A 25502-nucleotide genomic window follows, 5' to 3' on the forward strand; every position below is an offset into this window, starting at 1 on the left:
TTTCACCCTTTAGCCTGGAACCTAAGGAATGTTTTGACATCTTGGGTATTGTTGAAACACTACTGCATAACTTCTGCCCTCCTGTGCAAAGCTCTTGTTTAACCAGAAATAACTTTAATCTTTTGCTGATGAAACACCTGTGATTATTTGCTGTTCTGTGTCTGTATTGCTGTGGCCAAGTTGCTTGGATGTGACTCAAAGATCAACAGCCTATTTACAGGACAGGTAGTTTAAAAAATGAGTCCCTGGATAAAGCAGCATAGGTCTTGTTTAGGGTTTTTTTCAGTGTTTACTTTCTCTAGATAGTGATTTATGATGCCTATTGGTTCTTTGTACAGAAGACCTTATGGAAAGCACACAGGTGGGAATGACTCCTCTTACTAGCAGGAATAATATTCCCCATCCCATTTTATACCTCAGCTTGCTGCTCCTGGGCCAGCTTTTTTCTCAAATGCACACATGTGGCATGTGCCCTTCCAGTGCCTGAGAGGCAGAAGCACCAGAGGAAAACAAGATATGACATGATGTTTATCTCTATTAAAAGCAAACTTTGGTCCATCTCTTGTATTTTTATTTGTTTAACCCACTGGTGTCACCAAGGTGAGCTTGCTCTAGGATCTGATGACCATACAACTTTCTCAGTACTTGAAGTGATAACAGTAGATGTTAACAAAGACTTGTTTTATTGCCATATCTAACAAAATTTAAACCACACATTACAGAATATATGTGCACTATTAATATATTTGATTTAGTGTTCATCTTAATAGACTAATAAGAGAACAACTGCTCTAATTAGTTTGGACAAAATCACAGCCATGTATCATATGTTAATGATACCTTTCTAATTGTTATTCACTATATTATGCTGAGAACCTTGAGCTCATTGTTAAATTTCCCAAGAGTGTTTTCTTCTGTTATGACTTTGCTGGAAATTATCCTCTGTATGGAGCCACAACTCTCAAAATAAAGCATTAACTGAAGTAATTATGCACTTACACCACCTGTATTTTAAGGACAGTTGTTGAAGAAATACCTAATAGATTACATTTATTTGGAAAAAATGGTTGTCTAAATTTGACAGGGACTATGGTTACTCTTTCACAGGTTTTGAGGTTACAGGTACCTGTAAGTGTTCTTATTTTGAGTAGTCAGACTGAATACATGTAGCTTAGAGATAATTACATAGTAGTCCAGTAATGCTGTTACTGTGAACTTTCCCAGCATATTTAACCATAAAAATCTTCCTTGTTTTTACCCGTGAGGGTTGTTCTCATACCTGGGAAGCAATATCACCTCTGCTTGAATTTTCGGTCTTCAGATTGGTTGGGGTTTTTTTTCTCCCCTTTCCTCCAGAAGGCTCCCCTGAAAGCTGCCTGCTCTTACTGTTGTAAACTACTTAGTGCTGACATAAAATTACTACCTACCCTCTGCCAGGGTTCGTTTAAACAGCTCTTCATTAAACAGCGGCATGTTTATTTTCCTATTGCATCAGTACAAAAGCAATCATTTCCCTCCTTAGACTCTTGACTTGTTAAACAAACCAGAGTTATTTGTTTTCCGTTTGGAAGACATGATCTTCGTTCCTCTTAACCACTTTTCTGTACCTCAGTTCCAGACTGAAGTCAGCCTGCTGGCACATGCCTGAGAGGAGTAAAAACCACTCTTCTAGAGTGCTTTACTTTGAAACCTGACCTTAATATTTCCCTGCCTTTGCAGCGCGCTTGCCTGCATGGCCTTCACCTGGCCACATGTGCTTGACTAATCCTATTATCAACTAATATGTCCCTATGTTTGTTCTCCTCCATCACTGACAAATGGTGAGGCCCCAGTCAGCAGGAAGTTTGGTAGTTCATGACCTGGAGGTTGATTTAATGAGATCTGTCACAATCTTTGTGATCCCTCCTGGTGACCTTCCTGCTCACCAGGAAAGACTTTTTGGCACAGCCTGCCCAAAATAAAGAAAGAAGGACCTGTCTGTGCTCTTTCAATGTTCGGAGAAGGACATCCAGTTTCCTAAACCTAGGTATGTCTACGTGAGTGTTGCTCTTCTGCTGGTTGCCATAACCTCCATTTCCTTGATACCTTGACTCTCCAAGTGCTAGTGGGCACTGTACTAGGTTGGACTGAATACCCAATTTCTGTATCCATTCCAGAACTGCTGATAGCAGTTAAGAATCTGTGTATTTTCATACTTAAAAATGCAGGTTGTTTTCTCTCAGACCAACCTCAGATGCTCTGATGTGCTTATGTGCTTTAGAGTTGCCAGGCAGGTGTTCAGAAAAATCTCTGTAGGTGCATGTACCAACCTTAACACAGCATTGCTTTGAAAAACAGATTTTGTGCCTCAAAGGCTTTTTAAAAATTTAATTAACTTGGTATCTTGGTTCCTTACTAAAATCCAGTAGGTTTTCAGTTGTTAAAAGTGCTAAAATTAGCTTAGCCAACTGAATTTTTGGTTATTTTCAGTAAGGGTACATTTTATTCTCTCTCACTGGCTTTGTGCGTGTTTTCTGAACTGCTGGTGGAGGTTTCCATGCTCTGAATACAGTCAGGCCTCCACAAATAGCAGGCATTTTGCTTTTCTTTTGGCTCTGAGTAATTTAAAGGATGAAAACTCCACCTGTTGAGTTTGGCTGTGCTGTGCTGGCTAACACGTCCCGCTGTTCCGCGCAGGCTCTTCCCTGGGTCAGGTGAGGTGTGGGCAGAGCTGAGCCGTTCCGAAAGAGGAGATGTTTCCTTAAATCTCTGGGTATTAGCTTGAGTGCAATCGTGTTGGCTGCTACCTTAAAATATGATGTCACCTTGCCCCAATCACAGCCCATTTTCTGTGAGCGTGATGTGAGCTCCCCAGAGAAGCATCCTCTGAGTGACAGCAGCATCCCGTGCGGCTGTTGCTAAGCGACAAGATTCAGCTTTCAGCAGGATCTAATTTTAAAATATTTAACCCTAGATCTGTCAAGGTTCATTATTTCCAGTGTGCTGGTTAATCCCTACTTGTTGGTGCCCAACTTCACAAATACCCTGCCCCTCGTAGTGGTGCTGTTTTATTTATCACGGATAACGTCTCAGAACGAGGAGAAGCAAAAACGCCTCAGGTAGAGCTTGCTACCAAATTTCATTTTAGCTCTGATCTATACACAGAAATATGGGACACAATTAGAGGTGCAAATCCTGCATTGTTGTTCTGGGAATGTTCCTTTCTTTGCTGGCTTGTGCAAGTGGCTCACCCATGCTTTCCTTCTAAGGAATGCTGGATTTCAAGTGAATGAACGCTGGTGGATGGGAAGCTGGCAATAACAATTAAGCTTCCATTTGTAGTAATATTATGTGTCCTCTTGTTTCTTGCTGAATTTCATCTAGGTTAAGAAGCTTGTCATCTTATCTAAAGCCATTTGAAAAAAAATGATGTAATTTTGAAATTTAAGGGAGTTTTAACACCAGAAAAATTTAATTCTTTTAAATCATTGCATTTACAGATAATGATGAAGTTCTACAGAGGATAGTTTTTTTGTGCATTTTTTTGGGGGTGGTTGTTTAGTGTAGCTTTTTTTTTTAATAATTATCTACATTTTATTTCTTTCTAAAATGTGGAGGCTTGGAATGCTACTCAGGTATTTTACAAAAAAAAAAAGGAAATATTTCTGACCAGCTGTGTCACTCTTTGATTAATTACTACACACCCCTGTAAGTGCACTCAAGTTCACTGCTACCATCTTAATGTGGTATCTCACTCAGCTGAGATAAAGCTGCTGTAACTGGTCAGTATCATAACAACAACAACAATAACAACAACAAAAGAAAAAACACTGAGAACTGCACAACCCCTTCTTCCCCCCAAATGCAGTAAAATTTTAAAAAATTAGATTATTCATATTTTTAAAAATGCTAATAGAGTTCCTCTCAGCCTCATAATCACACCTAGGAATCTTCCTCCTCCCATTGTTAGGGTTTAAAACTGATACGTCCTTGCTCTTCGTGCTGTCTCTCCTTCCCAGTTCATACCAATCCACAAAGGCAAACCTGTCCCTGCCAAGGCACTTTTTTCAGCAGGTGATTTGATTGGGATACTGTCCTGCTGCTTTTCAATCCTCCTGAGGCATCCCCCCTTCCACTGCTCCAAGTTCCCATTCCCACCGCTGGCATCTTTGAAGGCAGCACAAACCCGGGAGTACTTGCAAAGTGTGTTCAAAGTATTTCAATGTAACACCTCAGTGAAGGACACATCCTAGAAAACGCAAACCTAAAAATACAGGTGGGAGTCAAATGTAAAGCTTTCAATAATTGTAACTCTTCAGCTGTTACTTAGTTCTGCTGTTTTACGGAGAGAGTATCAGTGAGGATTTGCTGAGGAGGGGTTGCAGCAGTTCCTGCTGTTGCACCCAGGGCTGGTATGCGTTGTACCCATGTGGAACGTGAGCTGCAAAGTTCAACTCTGACTTACCACCGGCAGCTGCCTGCTCAGTTTTTCCATCTTCTCGTCCTCAGCAATTTCTTCCTGTACAAAGGCACCGCTCCCCTGGCCATGCACACACCCTATAGATGACTCAAGCTATTTAACCTATGGGCTGGGAAGGGACACGAGAGAGAGAGGGAGAGAGAATCAGAGAGAGAGAGAGAGACTTGTTCTCATTTCTATTTTTAAATGCTATGGAAACACTGAATGATGACAATGAATAGAATAATAATTAAACTGTTCTGTGAGGCGCATATCTGTACATACATACACTTTTTTTTACTACTTGGCTGCTTTTTTTTTATGAGAACAATCAGGTTTTGATAAGGTGAAAGGTTATTCATAACGAGCAGTTTGTTACAGGCACCATGAGAAATAACGAGCGTGCCTTGTGAGCACACATCCTGCTGTTCAGACTTGCCGTTGCTACGATAACAGAAACAAAACACCAGTTTTGGGTGTTCGCAGCTTCCGAGGATGTGGTTTATGTGCTGCTTGTGATAGTCTGATGACTGAAGATGGCTCCCTTCCAATCATTTTTGAATTTTTTCTGTCTCTTAGAAACCCTTTTGTTGTGAGTACTTGTGAGGACATAAGTGATGACAGTGAAGTTTATTTTCCCAAAGCACAGAAAACATCCAGGATAATCTGAAATATGTTCTTTGTTTATTTCTTTACCTGCACCTATTCCCGGGGTCTGTAAGTACAAGTTCTGACTAAACAGAGGGGGTGACACGGTTTGAGCAGAGGAGGGAGGACAAATGAGCTTGAAAATGGGACATTTTGAAATCACTGTGATTCTTAAATAAATTAGTTGTCTTGAGAGAGCACCTAGAATTCAACACCCATTGTACCAGCTACTGAGCACAGGCACAAGGGAAGGACAGCCTCGGTTATACTGTCTGTCTTTTGCTATCTGTTTTCCCCCATGGAAACAAAAATGCCATGAGTGTTGGGAGGGATTCCTTTGCTCCACACGTCATGAGCTTGCATTAAGCTCTGCTGCCATAACCTGTACTTATATCCCCATGGGTGTGTTTGCAGGAGGCAGTATTTTGGGGGTCCTGTGGCAACCACCCCACACTGCTTGGGATTCCACTCCCATGAGCTCTCTTGCTCCAAACTTGCGACAAGAGGACCAGTCCCTTGCAATTACTGAGTCAGTGCTGTGGAAGCCTCACGACACCACGCTGCAGTGACACGTCTTTGGGCTGCAGTGCTGGGACAACCTTGCTTTCCAGGGAGAGGTGAGAATTAAGGATGTGCTTGTGAGGAAACAGAACAACAAAGACATTTTTTCACAGCTGACGTTTGGGGAAGTAGCACTGCAGCTGCCATGGCAAATCAAAAGGATGAATCTGAGAATTTCCAGCGAGAGAGTTAAAAAACCTCAACCAACAAACAAGCTAACTTTCGTCACCTGTGTTTTTGGGGAAATTTGCTGAAGCTGTTTGCCAAGTACCACCATGGGACACTGATAAATTACAACATTAACATTATAGGGACCCTGGGATCCATGAGAAACTGGGCAAGAGACAGTACCACTTTAAAACACAAGAGGCTGGCCTGATGCTTAAATATACTGAAGTAGGGCTGTTCTGATGAGCCTAAAAATCCTGCAGCCAGATCTCAGCTTTAAAGCAGAAAAGGCAGCCAGCTTTTATTCGCTCCTTTCACTTGTTTCAAGCAACTGGCATTCCCTCCTATGATAAATGCCCTATATGATGTACGCTTGGATCTTGCCACTCTGCGGGGATGCAGGCAAATAAATTCTGTGCTCTTCCACTCCAAGTGCCTGCTGCCCAGTCAGGAGCACTGCTGTTGTCAGTGGGGAAGCAATTTATTCTGCCACAACTAGGCACTGTAATTCCCTGAGCTCCGTTTCCCAGCTTTCAGCTGTGAAACCTCTCTGCCAGCATTCACTGCACCAGAGAGAAGGGGAAAACTGCATCACAAAAGCATCTTTGAAGGCAGCACAAACTCGGGAGTACTTGCAAAGTGTGTTCAAAGTATTTCAGTGTAACACTTCAGTGAAAGACACATCCTGGAAAATGCAACCCAAAAAATACAGGTGGGAGGCAAATGTAAAGGCTTTCAATAATTTTCCTGTACAAAATTAACTGCACTGACATATAAGGACATACCATGGAAAGCATGCTGCTTTTAACCCTGATGTGCAGCAACTGCAAACCCCATTTGCTTTGCTAGAAACTTCTGTAGGGGATGCAAAATGGAGTGGAAGGAGAAGTGTATCTGCTCTAATTGTTAAAAACTAGAGCTTCCTTATTTCTTATTCCAGGATTGCTGTTTAAGCTCTTCTGGTCAAGCAGAACAGCAGCAAGATCATTTGGATGAACGATGACTCTGTGTGTTTTGCTTATTTCTCCTTTTTTACTTCCTAAAAATGCACAGTGCTGTTGTTGGCAATATGGATCATCTCCTCCGACGTTAAGCCTTCCTTTGGAGGTACAAACCTATTTACTAATCTGGCCCCCATGTCATATTTAGGGCTCACCAACTCCACTACTGTGATGAGCAAAGGAATAGCACACACACACACCATCAAAGCCTCAAGATGAAGGAAAAAAATTAGTTTCCATTGCAGGCACCTTCTATCCACTCCTACTTAATGGGAACAAAGACAAAAGGAGGTAACAAAATGATGATTTATCACCTCTAGCACTACCCACTACTGAGGAACAGCTATGAAGACACCGTGCTGAAATCAAGTGGAAAAAAAATGATACCATGGAAACTGAACAAAAGTAATAATTTGCTGCTACATCTCTGTCCTAGACCAGAAAGCCCTTAACCTGCAAATCGCCAGATGCTCAGCATATACTGGTAAAGTCTCATCACATTTTTGCCTTATTACACTTTTCCTTACACATCTGTTTCCAGTCATGTTCAGAAACAAAATTCTGCATTGTCTGAGTACCTGGCAGGACCAAATACACCTTTCATGATGTTTTCAGTTTCTGCTTGAAGCGTGCTGACGCTATATACATGTTTAAATGTTTGGCAAATCTGAGGATAAAGAAGCAAATAGGAGATAAGTAGCAGAGCCTCAGCAATCTCCAAAAGATGGCTGAACACTGGAGAAGCTCAAAGGTGGCTCCAAAACAGAGACCTGCACACTGGAGAGAAGAGAGCAGAGAAGGGCCCCCCCAGGAAAACACTGGTGCAGATACCCAGAAACACAGAATCACAGAGTTGTTAGGATTGGAAAAGACCTCTGGAAACCATCCAGTCCAACCCCCTGCCAAGGCAGGGTCACCTGGAGCAGGTGACACAGGAGCGAGTCCAGGTGGGGTTTGAATGTCTGCAGGGAGGGGGACTCCACAGCCTCCCTGGGCAGCTGTACCAGTGCTCTGCCACCTTCAGTGTAAAGAAATTCTTCCTCGTGCTGAGGTGGAATTTGTGTTTTCTTTACAGCCATTGCTCCTTGTCCTAACACTGGGCACCACTGAGAAGAGTCTGGCACCATCCCCTTGGCACCTGCCTTCGAGATATTTGTATGCATTGATGAGATCCCCTCGGAATGATGCCCGAGACTGTGGAATTCGAGTTGCTGCAGCTTGAGAGGGCATTGCACGACCCGGGATCTACCCGTGTACTCCTTCCTTAGGATATAATGGATATACTCAGTATCTCCTTCAATTAGTGTATGAAGGCTGGAGGTTGTAGGGAGATCCAAGCGCTGGCAGTGACACCCACTGCGAGCCATGGGAAGTGTCTGAACCGCCTTTTGTTTCCTTGAGTCCCCTACGGGCCCGCAAAAAACCGCGGCTGCCTCAGTTTCGGTGCGTGTCGCGCGTCCCGGGGCTCCCCCTGGCGACAGCGCTGCCCGGGCGGGGACCCGCGGGACCGGCGGGGGCACGGTGCCCAGGCAGGGACGGCGCCGGGGCACCGGATCATCGCTCGCCGCTTTTCGCATCGCGATCATCGCGACATGAACCCCTGGCCCCGGCCCCGCTCCCGGGCGAAGCTTTTTGGGCGGGGCGGCGCCCCGTAACCCGGAGGCCGCGCGCGGCCCCGCAGCCGTCGCCACGGCAACGGCCGGTGACAGCGAGCGCCTCGCCGGTGTCACGTGACTAGGTCCTCGCGGCAGCCCCGCCCCCCTCCCGCCGCCATCTTGAAGTTGCGTCAAGATGGTGGCGCCGGCGGCTTAAAGCTCCGCCCCCCGGCCCCGCGCCGTTACGTCATCACGTTCCCGCCGCCCTGAACCCGGAAGTGCGTCTTCCCATTCGCGGGCGTGCGGGGCCGGCGGGAGCGCCCGAGTCAAGCCGAGTCCGGCCGAGCGGAGCCGAGTCCAGCCGAGCCGGCGGGGCGGAGATGGCGGCGGCTGCGGCGGAGCTGCAGGGGAAGTACCAGAAGCTGGCCCAGGAGTACTCCAAGGTACCGGGCACCGGGGCCCGCCGCCCTCGACGCCGCTCGGGGCTGCAGCGCTGGTTTCCGCGGCAGCGGCCGGTGCTGGGGGCCCAGGGGTGCCGCCTCCGGGGGATGAGGCGGAGGCAGACTCGGGGCGGCGCGGGAGGTGCGGGTTTGCAGGTGCCGGGGGAGCGCCGCGAGGGCAGAATGGCTTCGTCTGCAAGACATCCTGGAGTACAAACAGCGGGCTCAGCTGTGCCAGGGAAGTGAAATGACAGTGTTCTCCCTTATTCTCCGCTTCCCATTCGGGCACGAAACTTGGTTTTATCCGCTTGAGTGTGAGCATTTGCGAGGTCTCGGTCGTGCGTCTCACCCGTGTGAGCTCTCTGGGCGGTGCGTGTGGGAACTCGGCGCTGCCAGTGGTGCTTGCAGCGCCTTGGAAGTGAGCAGGACACTTGCTTCCACACTTGCCTCTTGTCTGTCCCCGTTCTTCTGCCCTAGGTGGCTTTGCATCCTGTTTCTGGTGCTGCTTGACACAGGGTTTGCAAAGATTTGTAGCCCATAGTGGAGAAAGCCTTTCCTTTCCAAGGTGCCTGAGATGACTTCTAAAATAGTGGAGCCTTGCTTAATACGGAGCTCTTCATTCTTTCGTCTTCAATAAAAAGAAGAGGAGACTGCTGGTCTTGAATGGCACAGTCCTTTAGCAGCCTTGGGGGAGAAAGGCAGCACTTTGGTTTTGTGTAGCCCAGCATCGGTGACTGTCACAAGGCACTTGTCTGTATTTGACACTTATCCCAGCTTACAGAACCATATGTCTTTAAATACTGTTCTCCTTGGAACTGCTATAAAAACACCATGTGTAGAATCTAAATTGTTCACAGATAGATATCCTTTTAAAGCTTCTACAAAATAATTTTAAGAAAATTTAATTTTTAACTTTGCATCTTTGTAGGTGTCAGAGTTCATATGTCTTGTTGTTTTATACAGAGGCTCTGTTATTCCTTGGAGATCAGTAGTGGCTGCGGATAAGATAATGGAGGGATTTTGGTGCTTGATTCCTGAGTGAGCATTTGAAATGTGGGCTTCTGACTACAGCTTCCAATAGTTCCAGCTGCTGGGTCCTCTTTCTTTTAGTATCATGATGTCCCAAAGCTTTCTTTGAGCTTCATCGTGCACTTCTCAGCCTGTGGCACTTCCTTTATCCTTTGTGGGAGCTATTTTTTTCATCTCGTCCCATTTCTTGTGCAGTGCAGTTCATTGTGGGACTCCCCTTTGCAGAGCCCTCTCCTCTTTGTGCACATGTTCAGTTGGCTGCTTGTTGTGTGCAAGTGGAAATGGAGAGTAGCCCTGGAGTAGCCTGTTCACTTAATGGTGCTGTGAAAGCCATGGAGAGAGGTGAACAAGAGTTTGACAGACTCAAGCAGTGCTGGGGGAAGTCCCTGCCAAAGGATTGCTTTTCCTTTCGGTTCACAGAGCAGTCCAGAAGGAGGATGAGGGGAAGAAGAGGCTCTGAAAGCACACAAGTTGCAGCTTCTGGCTCTCTCATGAAGGAATGGTCAAAAGGCTCTTGCAGCTTGTGGCAGCCTGTGTGTCTGGGGTCTGTGTGTGCAGCAGGACTGAGCTGCTTCGTTCTCTGCACCTGATGTGTTCCTGCAGCTGTGGCACAAAAACAGGTGTGGAAAACTACTGCACTGCTTTTTCTTGCTAGGGAAACCCCGTGCTTGGAAGTTTTTCCATGGTGCACTTGGAAGTTTCTTGTCTTACCTCTGCGATGCCTGAGCAGCACAGTGGGAATACTGCAGGGAAAACAGCTGTGTTTAACAATGACTTCTGACCTTTCAAATACACTCAGTCATCACACTGAAACAGTGAGCCATTGCTGTTTTACATTGAGCCTTGCCTTATATGCACCTGCCAGAGGTATTCCCAAACACTGTACAAACCCTTTTAATTTATATCTGCAACAGCTGGACTCACACATGTCAAATGAATACAAACTGCCTTTGAGGAAACCAGGATTCAAGCAATTTTCAGGGAATGGGAAGATGGAACTGTCGGTATCCTCATTGCTGCAGGGTAGAGGTACTCTGTGAAGTGACTGGGAAATAGATTTCTTGAGTATCACTTTTCACTGCAGTGATTTTAGCTCAGATTTTGTGTACTGTGTAAGTGAGGCTTAGAGGGCTTTTCCTTCTATGCTTTTTGTGCCTTTTTCTGTCAGTCTGTTCTCTCTGGATCATCTGCTGACACTGGTAATAAGTAATTTTGCATTAGAGTTCAACTTCTCTTGAATTGATACAGATTTTGACTTTGTGAGTCCTGCTTATGTTCCAGAACTGTTTATAAACAGTTTTGGGGAGAAGAGGGGAGACACACTGAGTATGACCAAGAACTTCATTAGTCAAGGACGAGGTTGCAACTTTTCCATATCCGGTCCTAGGTCTTGAAATCTTAACTATATTTAAGTAACTGGTCTTGAAAGGTATTTATTGAGTAAGAATTCTGTTCTATTTGACCAAAATGTTCAGGTGGTAAAGTAACTTCTTGTTTCTTGGCAAGTCAGGATATGAAATGGATACTTTTTTTCAACCTGATACCACTGCTATCTACCTGAAGAAAATACTTGAAAAAGCATTCACACCTGGTACTCTCCTGAGAGAATATGATGCTTTCTTCACTTTCTCATGAATAGCTTTTATTTATTCCCTTGTCTTGCATAGTTACTGGCATCTCTTGTTTTTCAGCTTCGTGCTCAGAACCAAGTCCTGAAAAAAGGAGTTGTAGATGAGCAAGCAAATTCTGCCTCATTGAAGGTAATCTCTAAAAACACCTCATGTCAGGTGTACTAAGCTGTGACAAAATAGGTAAACAGGGGTACTTCTTACTAAAAAGTAATGTCAATAAAAGAATGAATAAGGGACTTGATTTTAGTAAAAGAATTTCTGTTTTGCAGCTAGCCTGTTGTTCTCTGTAAGTTCTGGCTTTGTAAAAGGGCAAGGTTGCTTCTAGTTGATTAATGTGTAGAATGAAATATCTACTTGAGTGTGGTCTGTGGGCAGCTCAAGGAAGTGAAATAACTTTTTTCAGTTTAGAAATGATACTTTCTGCCTCTTCAGCGTTTAAGTAGTGAAGTGATTTTCTAATTTGTTCTTGTTTTTAATGTGATACTACTTATCAAAAGCATGTGTAAAAATAAGTGCGAAAATTTTAAAATCAAATTTTTTTTTGTCATTCAGGAACAACTGAAGATGAAGGATCAATCACTAAGGAAGCTGCAACAAGAAATGGACAGCTTGACCTTTCGAAATCAGCAACTTGCCAAGCGGGTGGAGTTACTTCAAGATGAACTTGCATTAAGTGAAGCTCGGGGCAAAAAGAACAAGGTATGTGCTGAAGGCAAAGAAAAACTTGCTTAGCAGATGTCTGCTCCTCACCTGTCAAAGCCTTATCCTGATTTTTAGCAGTAGGTATTTTGTGTCAAGGGTTGAGCTGAATGTTCTTGTCAGAACTTGTGTTATTACCTCATGTAAGTGAAAATACCCATAAAACGGGTATCAATATATATAATACTTGCTGCGTATTTCTCTTCTAGTTTGTTAGCTGACTGATACTGAATTGCTGTCTTCCTTTATGGATGCTTATTGAATGTTCAAACAACTGGGAAATGCCTTGGAGCTCTGTGATTAGTCAGCTGCTATGCAGAAGGCTGATCACTCCTCATTTCCCATCCCCACCTCTTTGCTTTGGGATTTTGATGTTGGTAGTTAACTCTTCAGCCTGTGATCATAGCTGTTCTGTGTGAATCTTGTCAAATGCTTTGAAATCTAAATGTTTAGCTTGTATTCTTTGTCATTTCAAAATGACAGAATAATTTCAATACTGTGATCTTTCTGTGCCAAAATGCTTTCTGATTAAACCTAGCGATATCATATTCTGAGACCAGCTGTGTCTTCTGTAGGTAACATCAGAATTCCAGGGGTGGTGTGCTTGGACTTAGGTAATTCTCAAGCATCTCTTGCTACTTTCCTCATGAGGAAACCCCTCTTAATTACTGCTGTCTTTTCTTTTTGGTTACAGCTCTCAATGTGCTGTAGTTATCCAGAGTGACATTAAAGAAATCATTCAATTGATTAGTAATATGATCATCTTCCTTACTTTTCTCCTAAACTCTTGTCCATTTTTCTGCTGTCCAGTTCCTTAACAAGCATAATACATCTGACTACATTGTTCTTCCAAATGCAGTTTGACCCTTCTGTTCTTTAATTTCATATTGTGCAAGTTACTGTTTTGCTAGTTGTGTTTCCAAATTTTGAAGGACATCAGCCTGCCTTTAGCAGCTTTGCAAACCACTGCCACTAAGTTTTTCCCATTCATGTGTCAAAATGCACAGCTTTAGTTCCCTGATCTGTGTCAGAGTGCAATCCTTTTAGAAGGAGCAGAACATGTGCCCATATTTCAGGTGAAATTCACAGGCTGGCATCAAATACAGCGGTGCCTTAGCTGCCCTACCTGTCCCAAGCTCTTGAAGTTTGGTGTTGAGTTTAAATGCAAAGAGTCTCCCCTGTGTTTAATGATAATAATGCCTTTCTTCAGCAGTGTGGTGTATGGGATTCGCTGGTGGTCTGAGTCTTTGGGATTAAATGGGTGATAAATGAGGAAGCAGCAGAGGGATATCTGTAGAAAGACCCTGTGCTTTCCGTGCCACTTTGTGCTATAGCCTGCTGAGAGCAGCCTGGCTTACACCCGGACACTTGCTGGGGACAGATGTGCCTTACACACAGCTGCCAAACCAACTGAGCCTGTGTGTGGAGGGTTTTGGTATCATGCAGGATTCCAGTGAATTCAGATGGACTGCTGCCCATCCATGTGATTCCCTGTGTGTGTGAATGGGACACCTGAGTGGAGGCTTTCCTTTGGCAGTGTTGTATCTCTGTAGGGTAACAAGGGTGTGAAGGGAAGTGTGCTGCCTTGAGGCTGGTGCTCCATGCAGTATTCACACCTTCTGATATATCAGTGTCAGCAGGACATCTGCTCACGTGCCTCTTTTGGGAATTAGCTATGGGAACTATTCTCACTGACCTGGGACGTGGAGATAATAAGTGCATTTTGTTTCTCTTAGAAAAGTGTAGAATCGTCATCTCAGTTGAGTCAAGAACAGAAAAGTGTCTTCAATGAAGATCTTCAGAAAAAAATAGAAGAAAATGAGCGACTACATATACTTGTGAGTGAAATTTTGTTTAGCCTTTATTTTTGGTTCAGAAAGCTGGTGACACAAAGAAAGATACAGAAAGTAAAGTGCTGTCTGAAAATCTGGTGGGTTTAGAAGCTTCGTTGTATGCAAAGCAGCGGATGATATCAGGTAGTTTGTTTATAAAGATCTTCACTAGGCAAATTAGGTATTTTGACTTTGGATGTTTAAGACAGTGTGTGGAATCACATAATACATGTTTTCTCATTTCAATTTTTAACTTTTGGTGACAGCTGCCCTACTGAAAATAGCCTGGTACTGGATGGAAATTTCTTGTTAGTTCATAAACTGTTTCAGAATTTCTTTAAAGTATAAAATATTTTCTGCAAGTTGCCATAATTAAGTCAGGAATTGCTTTACCAAAATGGAATGCATTTCACTTTAAAAAACTTGAGAAAAACCTTATGGCTCAAGTTCAGTTTTTTGTGTGTCTGCTATTAGTCAGCAATATATTTAAAGAATGCTTGGTACTACAAAACTTTGTTTTTATTAAAGTACTTTATTCCTGAATCTTTTCTCTGTAAATAAAATAAAATTTCTGTTTGTCTGAGAACTAGTAATTGCTGTTAACCTGATCTGGCTAATGAAATTGGAGTGACTTATAGCACTGGATTCAGTAACAAAATGAAGCTTTTTTTTTAAAGAGCTTTGCTTTTCTTCCTTTAGTTCTTTGAAGCAGATGAGCAGCACAAACGTTTAGAAGCAGAGCTGAGGAGTAGACTGGAGGTTTTGGAAACTGATGCTGCCCAGCACCAAGCTGTGGTGGACAGCTTAACGAAGAAGTACACAGAGACCATAGAAAAGCTGCAGAATGATAAAGCCAAATTAGAAGTAAGGAGTTTTTCCTCTTGCTTGCAAGTTTCAAAAGTTTGAAATGCAATGTCTTGCTGTGTCAGCACTTACATTGTGAGATTATCTTCTTGCATAAAGATCAAGTCTCAGACACTAGAAAGAGAAGCTAAGGACTGTAGGCTTCGAACTGAAGAGTGGTAAGTGTCTTTATTTCATATAATGAAAATTTCGTTGATGTAAAGGAATAACTGCTGTAAAGCATTAACTGGATTATTTTTTAAGGATAATACCTTTTAAAAAAAGAGTTAAAAAAAAAAAAGTCTTTGATAAAACTCAAATTATTTTATCATGAAGACAAGTCTGACCTGTGCGGGTCAAGCCTTCTTTTCCTTTTCTGTGTATGGAACTAGACAATTCCATGATTTCTGCTTTCAGTAAGAGCAGTTTTGTCTCCAAGCTTTTAAAATAGCAGTGATGCTGATGAAAGCTTGAAGAATTTATTTATAATGGAAAACCACAGAAAGAAAAAACTTGTATGAAACAAAGATATGTGAGTTTGTAAAAACTGCTTCTAAGAACAAAATCTGAGTATGCTCAGATATGCTGAGAGAACTGACTGAAAAGAGTTTCAAAAACCCCCCTCCACGCAAAAGCTTCTTGAACAATTGTTTTTGCTTCAAGTATAATGTTCTCAGCTAGAATATTTGAAAGTTTTTATCAGAGAATTACATTGTTAGTTTTGGAATATTTTCGTTGTCTTGAAGACAAGTTGTAGAAAATGGGAAGTTGAGGACTGTGGGCCAAATCAAGTTAGGGTGTGTTTCTCTGAAGTTCATTAAGCTGCATTTTTTTAGAAGATATATGTGCAGCATAGATCTTTAATGTAATGAACAAGATGTGTAGTGAATGATCAGATGCAGAGTTCCTTCTTTCACGTGGTAACCCTGAAGTGTGTATTTTAATTATTTTGATAGATGTGAAGATACTCGAATCTAATAACTCCTCTAATACAAGTCAGGGTTTCACTAAAAATAACTTGCAAAAGAGGATGAAAGCTGTGTTTTGCTGCTGTTTGCTTTTTTTGTGGTGTTTGAACAACTGTAGTCCTAATCTGCTACTATTTGGTTCAGGCCTTGTCTATCATGTTTTATGATAACTGGGTAATTGGTGTCATTGTGAGAAGTTGTCCCTACTATTTTAAGTTATGCTATATTAAGTTTTTAAAAGTAATAAAGCCTGACACTTCATTTTAAACACTGAAATCACTGTCTGGTGAACACATGGCAGGATGTGTCTCTGAGAATATTGCCCTTCTGTTTTCCCTGCTCTGTCAGGGGAAGGGATCCATTTGCCTCTGACACCCACACTTTACTCAGAAAAGCCAGGGGATATGAGACTTGACAGCCTGCATGTTTTGAAAATTAAAGGGCAGAATGTAAGGCCAAACATGTCAAACTACTTGTTTATCATTCCTGTACAGCATGAAAAGGAAGTACATTTTCAGTTTGTCTTGGAGTTCATTTTCTATCATGCTCACTGCTACTGCAGTACCTACTGTACAGTTTCTATGCAGTTTTGGAGCTGCTCTCCAAGAAAAATATTTGTTAATGTGCATGAGCTACTTATTGTCTGGTTTCTTCTTATCTTCCTTATCTATTTTGGATTATTTCGCCTTGTTAGACCTGATAAATTTCTGTGTATTAAATGTTGTAAAAAAGAAAAAAAAGCCTGTCCCTTTGACACCTTCCCCCCCACCCTCCACTATATGTGCAGGAGTTCTAGATGTCAAATGGGAAGCAAAACAGTGAAGAATTTGGGGGCCTAAGTTGGGTAAGGTGTGGAATTTGGTCTGACTCAATAATGGAGTGTTCTTTCTAGACATATGTATATAATGCTGGAATATATTACTGTTCATCTCAGGAATCTATTCTAATTATGTTAGTAATCTTAATTACTTAGGTTCACTTGTATCTATGCAGTCAAATGCAAGCAAAGAAAATTTAGAGAAAAATCACTTGAGAATGCATCAGAAACATAATTGTCAAGTCTTGTCAGAACAGGCAGTATCATAGCAGTGTTGAAATATGGGGTTTTGAAAAGCCTTTGAGGTATTTCAGATAGTGATGTGACATAGTTAACTGAACTATTGACAGCTCATTACCTGCTTATTGGAATACTGCATTGGATGCATAGTAACAAATTTGAAGGCCCATTTCCATTCCCATTCAAATTCTAGTAGAAGAAAATGCCTTCATACAGCTTATATAATAGTTGCACAATAGGAAAATAAGGTGAATTTTAACTCTGAAGTAAATTGAGCTTCTCGAGAAGGGAATTTAGGATTTACAAGTTTATGGTAACTTTCACTGCTTTTCTTAGGGATTAGGGTTCAATGTTGTGTTAAATACGATGTAAAGGAGGACAGATGATTCCTACTGTATTATTTCTATCTGACTTCTAGAAGGATACAGATACTGATACACTCAAGGGATGCTTATAGTGAGATATTGTGTTGGTGATACAGATGAAATTTTAAAGGTTTACAATGTGTGTGTGTGTGTGTGGTTTTTTGTTTGTCTCTTTGTTATTTAGCCAGCAACAGCTAAAGAATCTTCAAGCAGCTTTGGGCAGTAGACTGGAAGAATCTCTATGCATAATTAATGAAAAAGTACCTTTTAATGACACAAGTACGTATTGCCTTGGTCTGGGTATCTTGTTTGATTTTTTGGGTATCCATCTGAAGGGAGTAGTCCTTGAGAATTAAAATGTATTAGCTGTAAGAAATGTTGGACATCTGAACAGACGCTTGGAGGTAACTAGTAAGTATTCCTAATACTTGTCATGGTCTTCTTCAGTAATCCTAAAATACCAATTTTTTAGATATATAATGAAAATTGAAGCTTTTGGAGGCTTTTGAGTGATTTGCCACTTGTATTGCTTAGTGTAGACAGAATATTGTAAACAATGAAGGAACACTGTCAATTTAATGGTTGCTCCATAAAGATTGGTTACGTATCTCAAAGAGTATTATTTTTGGCAGGGTATATTCAAGAGTTGCAGTAAGTCAAGGTGGGGATAAACTGGTAGCTGCAGAGATATTGCAGCAATAGTGGTCTGCACTTATTACTAAGTGGGAAATTTGTCAGGGTTTCTCATTGATCAGAAAACATAGAGAGTAGTTCTTACGTGAAGGGGGAAGAAGCCCTTTGAACCTTGGGACTTTTACCTGAAGCAATGTTTTTCTGCTTCCTTTCCAACTGCTACTAGATGAGCTGAAGTGCAGAGGATCCCCTGGAGTTAGGAGTGCTCAGCCTTTGCATGGCTTTGGTACAAGCATGGGTTAGTATGTGCTGGGTCAATGCTGTGCACTGTGTGCTTTCCTAAGTAGCTGAACACAAGGGTGGGCAGGCACTGCCTGGACTCTTCTGGACCCTTCAAGACCAGGAGGATCTGGAATAGTGAAAAAGCTGAAAGTAGCGAAGAAGGAGCAGAGAAGTGAAAACAGGCTTTTGAGTTTCTTGTATATTTCATTGGTAGCTTTTGCATTTTTCATTCCATTTAAAACCTGACAACAATGTTTTAAATAGCCTTAGGTTCTCTAAAAGCTGTTCTGGCAGGTGCTGCAGGGGTGAGTGTTCCAAGTTCTCCACTGGTTTGGCAATCCAGTGAGTCTTGGCTTAGGAGCACCAGATCATCATCTCTTTGGGAAATGTTGACTCCCATGCAGCGCATCATGCTTAGGTGTTGCTGCCTTGAACTGGTATTCTTTTCACTTCTCTCCTCTCACTTTGCCTGGCATCTGCTGCCTATTTCTACTTCTCTGGCTTCTTTAGCTCATTTTTTTTTTTTATAGGTGGTTGTCATTGTAGCAAGAACTTTGCTAAAATAATTTATCTGCTCACTCAGCTGCCATTGCATAATGCCTTTGCTTGTGTAGTAGACAACACTGCAAATAGAGAACATCTCTTTAGTGATAGATCAATGTAAGTCAGGAGATGTTTGTTTGCTGTGGATTCCAGCTGTCTTCCTATAGCCTCTGTAGCTGACTTCAAGTGTAACTAGCAGCTAATTTCAGTAACAATCAAATGACTTCCTGACTGCTAAGCATGATTTCCAGAGTAGAAAAAAATTTCTGAAGCATTTAGTTAGAAGTAGGATTCAGTAATTTTGGACAGTTTTTTTTTTCCACTGAACATAACTACCTCTTCCCATGCGTTCATAGCCAAATGGGAATGACACAAAAGGAATGAGAAACTGTAAGTTTCCTTTGTCAGCAAATTTTAAACTAAACTGGTTGTTGTTAAACTGAATTGAGAATGGATGTGAACCCTTTCAAATCTCTAAGACTTTGTGAGCTGTTCTCTAGGTACAAATAGCCCTCTGCCCCTCTGAAAATTATGCCTGCTTGTAACTGAATAATCATTGTAGTTCTTTCTTGACTGGAGCAGAATGCTGAAATACATGGAGAGTACATCTTAGTCTGAATTGTCAATACAGCAAATATACAGGAGCTTTAAAAAAGTTCAAGCCATTAAAAATATTTTAGTCTTACTTGGCCCTCCTTGGTATGAAATTGGAATTTGAAGATAATCTTGAATTCTTTAAGTGTGATTTCTTTTAAAAGATTTTTTCACTCTTGATTGTGATGAGTACTGTTCTTTGGGCAAGAGGAGTCTGCTCTTATCTTCCAAATTCAGGGTCTTCAGAGGATTAAATTTGACTTACAATCTGAGGCAAATATTGAACTGCTTTCCCTCCGTTCTTAAGTGAAAACTTAAGAAGCTGTTCTTAAGTGAGGGTATTTAGGCCTACCTTATTGGAGTCAATTGTTTCTATCTCCTTAGTTAATATTGTTTACATAACCTGTGATACCCCTGCAATGACATTTTTTTTAAAAATCAGTATTTGCCAATAAATGTCTCTTAAAATCCCCCACAATTTAACAAGTGCATATAACTCAATTTTTGTCCTGTAGGGTCTACTCGATACAATGCTCTGAATGTACCATTACACAACAGAAGGAATCAGGTAAGCCCTTCTTGTGGTTTCATGTGACTCTGTGCAACTTTCTACACAGATGCTGAAATAAAACCAGTCATTTTAGTACCTGAAATGGCAGAAGGTAGCCTGTCTTACTACTGTCATGATATTCTGGGGGCGTTTCTGCCCACTGAACCTCTGCACTTTTCCAGAGGTAGTGTAATTGTTCTTTTGTCAAGGAGTCTTACTAAAGTTATATGAAATATTCTTTTACTGGGTTCACCTGCAGTAAGCTAGAAGTTGGAACATTTCCTTTTTAAAGCGAATTAAAGCTGCATTAGTTCAGAGGTCTTTTGTTGAAAAAAGGTAGGTTTTGGTATCCTAAATTCCTTTTCCTCAAACTCAGCTTCTTCAGTCACATCACTTGGGCTCCAGAGAATGTATGCATTTGTAAACTGCACACTGGTGTGTGCACTAAAATGCCGTATTAGTTAACATTACTTGTCACTAGTCACAATCCTTTCAAGGAATAAATCATGTCACTTTGAGATCTCTGCATGATTCGTTTACACTTTGTGGGATACTTGTTGCCAAAGCACCTCTTATTGCAGCAAAGTAACCCTTATACATTTAAATATTTTTAGAAAACAAGCAGTTTCTGTTCACTACTGTAATTTCATGAGATTCCTTGGGAATGTTGTTTATTCAGTATTCAGAAATGAGCATTGGTTTTCTGTGAATGGCTGAATATTTTAAGGGTTTTTACAATAGCAAATCAGAAACCTGTATGCAATCAAAATTTTCCTGTGTTGCTACCACTGAGGATGGGCTCTACAGCACTGTGGGTGTTTCTTCTATTTGCTGGTATGTCTCAAGCCTTCAAGTTAGTGCATTCGGATGCTGCTGCAGAAAGATTTAAAATAGTTGCTTTCGCCATTTTTCAGAAGTGCCTATAAAGAGACCTTTTTCCTAATAATGTCTGCTGTGAGAACAGGTGACCTGCTGTTCAGTTTTGTGATGGAAATAGCCTTGAATTTCAGGTTGCTGCTGCTGAGTTCCAAGAAAAATCTGAATAACTATATGGAGAGTTTCTCCTTTTACTATTTTCTGCCAGCACTATGTCAGGCAGCCTCATGCTTCAAGATCTGCAGTCTTGAAAATGTTCCAGGACAGATTTTTATGACTGGCTTCGCCAGTGGAGGCAAAATGCTGGTGTATTAGCACAGGCTGCAGTGTGAAGGATAGCAAAACAGTAATAGTGTCTGTTTTCCTTCCTTGCATAGCTAATTAACATACACAAACTGAGTATAATGACTGCTTTAATTGCTTGCCACCATCCCAGATCCATAATCAAGATTGACCTGATTTAACAGTCCCTTGAAGCATTAAGAGTACATCTCTGAAGGATAAGTTATTCTTGGCTGAAATGTCACTATAACCTTATTCTCTTCCCATAAGTCACAACAGAGTATAGTTTTCTTCTCTCTTGAATTTATGTTCCATTCTGAATTAATTTCTTTGATACCTTCCTGCTGTACTAAAGCCGCAGAACAGCCTTACTCATGAGCAGCAGCTCAGTTCTGTGCAGGAGAATAAGAATTGAGTGTTCCTGGTTAGAGAAGCAAACACCTTTAATTCTGGGAGAAAACATTGGTTTTTACTAATTAAATTGAGGTTTCCTTGCAACCAGGTGTTGAGCTGTTGTCAGCAATTAGTCTGTTGTTCTTTGGAAATTTCAGACATGGTTTCTGTAGTTGTGCTGACCTCTAAGTGTTCTTGTGGCCTGCAAGTTTGAAAAACGCAGCAGAGGCAAAGCATCACCAGTTGTGTGAAATAAAAAGATACTTTGTTGTCAAAGAACAACAGTGCCCTTCTGTGTGGCATTGTAGTTTATGAATAAAAATTAAGTTAAACATAATTGCTGCTGTGTATTTTAGGCTGAAATAGTAACAAGAAAGAAATTGGTGACAATGGTTTTTTGTATCCAAGCAGATCTTGGGTTTTTTTTTTTCATATTTAAATAGATCCATGTCAAATACAGTCATTTTATAACTGTCTTTACAGCTGAAGCTGCGAGACCTTGCTGGCCAGGCCCTGGCTTTTGTACAAGAACTTGTAACAGCTCTCCTGAACTTCCACACATACACTGAGCAGAAGGTACAGATCTTCCCCATTGATTCTGCAACAGACACAATATCACCCTTAAATCAGAAGGTAAAGTTTACACGCTTCAGCTACAAGTCTATTCAATTCGTTAGACTTTCATGAGTGACTGATCTTAGTCGTGGAATGCCGTCAGTGTGTTCCTGAGAGCCAGCCTCTCCTGTGTGAGAAGTCTTTTCTGTTCTGTGAATTCTCTGAATGTGAGTGAGGTGTAGCTGCAGAGAATCCTTCCCCTGTGCCTCTGCTAGAAGAGCAATATGATTATCAAATCAAAGCTTTGCTTTTTAATTGCTAAATTGAAGTGCATCTGTTGAAAGTTCAGCTGACTTGTTTTAAAATAATAATGCACAAATATTGCACTGCTAAATAGAGCTTGTTTTAGTTAATGCACTGGGGCATGGGAGATGTTGAGACAGAATCTGGTCTTAAACACTGTTTAAAGTGTTTAGCTGTAATGGTAAAAAAAGCATAGAAGGTAGGCTTATGAGGGAGAGAACCTGGACTCTCTTCCCTTGTCAAAAACCAACTTTATGGTCTGATTTTGGGCTACTTGTGTGAAGATCTTTCCTGTAAGTGTTCCAAAGCGTCAAGTTTGTAAAGTATGTTGAATTTAATATGAGAAATCTGACTCATCTCTTTTGACACAATTCCATGGAAAGACTTTCTGAGAGTATCATCCAGAAAATAACTGTGCACAAGGATTTTTGTGGGGATGCATATATGTGTGCTTTGGAACAAGTTGCATTAAGATCAGAGTTGACTTCATAGTTTAAAGGGATCTGTGAGTATTTAAGTTGCAGGGTGTATTTTATGATTCAGTCTGTAATTTCAGTTTAGTAGTTGGTAGGGCTCAGGCTTAAGGTACTGAGATGAGTTGTGGTTTGCATCAGTCAAATGGCTGCAGTGCATGTGGTGTCAATGTTAACTTCCAGAAAACTTTCCTGTTCTTTGGAAAACCTCCTATAATCTCTTTGCAGGTAACAAATGTGATTGTGAAGGTGGTTATCCACTAGAGAAATCCCATTCTGTTTTTTGCCTTCTCAGTTGTTTCAACTATTTTAGTCAAAAATACTCTCCTGCAGAAATTCAGCATAGATACTAGTTTGAGAACATTTTCTTGCTCCTGCCACCAAATGCACTCAAAATGACATGTCCTTCTTGGGAAAATGATGTGGTTTTGTCATCTTTCAGATTTTTTATGGCAGGAATGGTTTCTGGTTTTTTTAATGTGGCCCAGTGTGGTGACTACATTCTCAGATACTGCTGCAGTTTACACTAAGGGAATAAAATCAGGTTTCCTAGACATCACTTCTCACAGATTTTTTTTTTTTCCCCTGACTTCCTAGTTAACACTTCTTTGTTGGTTTTCAGCACAGTGGAAACATGCAACTTAATCAGAACTATAATTTCATTTTCCTTTTCTTATAATTGACTCTGATTCAGTAGTTCAGGCTTTGTTTTCGTAATTATGTCTCTTGTAGTCTGCCCCATTGTGTATTCATGACCTAATTCCCTCAGTGCATGCTACTTCTCAGGGCTTTTGCTGTGACTTTCCAGCACTGAAGCATCTTTTATTGCTCTCTGAAGCTGTAGTTGCTCCTGTATTTTTGATTAATTTGTCTATTTGCTTGGCAAGTGTTCTCAGTGTGACTTTTTTTTTTAAATTTTTTTTTTTTAGCTACCCCACCAAGTTGGTCAATAACCTCCCCTTAATATGGTAGAGAAAATGAAACAAGTGTCAGGTAGTGGCTTAGCAGACTTGCACTGATTTATTTTTCCCCAACTCCAGGTCTTGTCTGGTGCTTTCAAGCTATTTTCCCCACCAAACACTCAAAGTAGATGTGGACAATTCCCTGCCAGGTTCAAGTATTCCTTTTCTCTTTAAGTGTTGGATTGCTGGGTTCCGCTGGGTCTACAGCATCGTGCTGGATAATTCAAGTCCTCTCTCTTGCAACACAAGCCAGGAGCATTCTGCATGTGTTATTTCTTCCTCCTTAGATTTAGGAATTTTCCCTAATTCCATCCAGGTTTGTGCATGCATGGATGAGAGCTTAGCATCTCACTCTTCTTGTTAACACTGTGTTACTGCACTGTAATAATACAAGGAATAATTAAAATCTCTTGTATTCTGTTTGCCTGGGATCTTTAGCTGCTCTTGTGGTATAAATAATCAAAGGTGAAGGTATCTTTCTGTGGGGTAAAATAAAAACCAGGATTGCTTTTGACTACCTGTATTAATTTGTGGAAGAAGCTTTTTGTGATACTGAGGTACCAAAATGGAAAGCTGGTGGTGTTGTTACATTTTGATTGTGTGTAAGAGTACACATGATGTTCTCAGGTCTGCTTTTTTGAAGGCAAAATTAGCTGCAGGATTTAATTAAGCAATTTTTAGCAAAGTCAGGCAGGTCCATGAGGCCAAAGTTTGATTATTGCCCAAACCTGTCATAGTTTTAGGAGTTCTCCTGTGATTAGTTGGAGCTCTGTGCTTTGCATTGGCTCGTGTTGAAAACTGGACTGGTCACAGATAAAGAGACATCTCTTGCTGTCAGTTTGAACTTGGCTTTAGTTCTTCAGTACTTTGCACAGCATAGCCTTGCAAATGTTTGTGCTGATGGACAAGGCTGGGATCCAAACAACTTTTGGGAGGAAGGTGGGATAGTTTATTCTGGTGGCCAAATGGTGCATGGATCTAGCCTTAACTGGATGGAGTTGAGAAAGGAATGCAAGAATATTTAAAACTAAAAAGCGAGGGTTTGGTGTGCTGTGCATGGCAGTTAAAATGGGCCAGGATGCTGTGGCAAAGCCCCAGGTGAGGTTTTGCCTGGACTTGCAGTACTTCTCACTTTCCCTCAAGGTGTGTTTTTGCCCTATAGAAGAGGTTGCTGTACATCACTGGACTGTTGTATCTCATTAATGAAATCTTAGGCATCGTTAAAGGTGACGGGGGCTTTGCCAAAATGTCCCGTTCGGTTGTTAAATTGAGAGAGTTCACACGAGCCGTCAGCAAGCACCATTTTAAAACCTCTCTGCCCTCAGTTCTCACAGTATCTCCATGAAAACGCTTCGTACGTTCGCCCTCTGGAGGAAGGAATGCTGCACTTGTTCAAGAGCATCACGGAGGATACTGTGACAGTCCTGGTAAGTTTTCCTCCTCTTAGCACCCAGGAAGATTTTTACAGAGCAAAACCACTTACCTGTTCTTTTTTTCCTTTCAGGAAACAACTGTGAAATTGAAAGCCTTCTCAGAACATTTAGCTTCCTACTTAGGCTTTTTAAGAAAGATTCTTCCTTATCAGTTAAAAAGGTACTTTTCATTTGGTAGATCAAATTTAAAGGAGCTCTATCAGGCATGCAGCATTGTCAGCACCTAAAACTGAAATATTAAGTCAAACCTTAAAACGCTTTGGCTTCTGCTCTGTATTAGCAGGCTGAACTCTTTTTTGTTTTTCTGTTTCTTTCTGTTTCTTTCTGTTTCTTTCTGTTTCTTTCTGT

The 25502-nt window shown here is 41.4% G+C and overlaps 1 protein-coding gene across 1 annotated transcript in view; it reads left to right on the forward strand.

Moving 5' to 3' along the window:
- The first annotated feature begins 8559 nt into the window (after positions 1-8559).
- Positions 8560-25502, forward strand: part of PPP1R21 (protein phosphatase 1 regulatory subunit 21) — a 31815-nt gene continuing 14872 nt past the window's right edge. Inside the window, exons 1-11 of the mRNA XM_042051618.1 lie at positions 8560-8854; positions 11572-11640; positions 12064-12210; positions 13947-14048; positions 14742-14906; positions 15006-15064; positions 17460-17554; positions 19843-19895; positions 21912-22061; positions 25047-25148; positions 25226-25314. Of these exons, the coding sequence (XP_041907552.1) occupies positions 8792-8854; positions 11572-11640; positions 12064-12210; positions 13947-14048; positions 14742-14906; positions 15006-15064; positions 17460-17554; positions 19843-19895; positions 21912-22061; positions 25047-25148; positions 25226-25314 (1094 nt within the window). The 5' untranslated portion in view covers positions 8560-8791. The remainder of the gene's footprint in view (positions 8855-11571; positions 11641-12063; positions 12211-13946; positions 14049-14741; positions 14907-15005; positions 15065-17459; positions 17555-19842; positions 19896-21911; positions 22062-25046; positions 25149-25225; positions 25315-25502) is intronic.

This window comes from Corvus kubaryi, unplaced genomic scaffold (genome assembly GCF_017639235.1).
Source record: "Corvus kubaryi isolate FWS band 111438036 unplaced genomic scaffold, C.kubaryi_AGA036_p1.0 76, whole genome shotgun sequence".
Taxonomy (NCBI): Eukaryota; Metazoa; Chordata; class Aves; order Passeriformes; family Corvidae; genus Corvus; species Corvus kubaryi.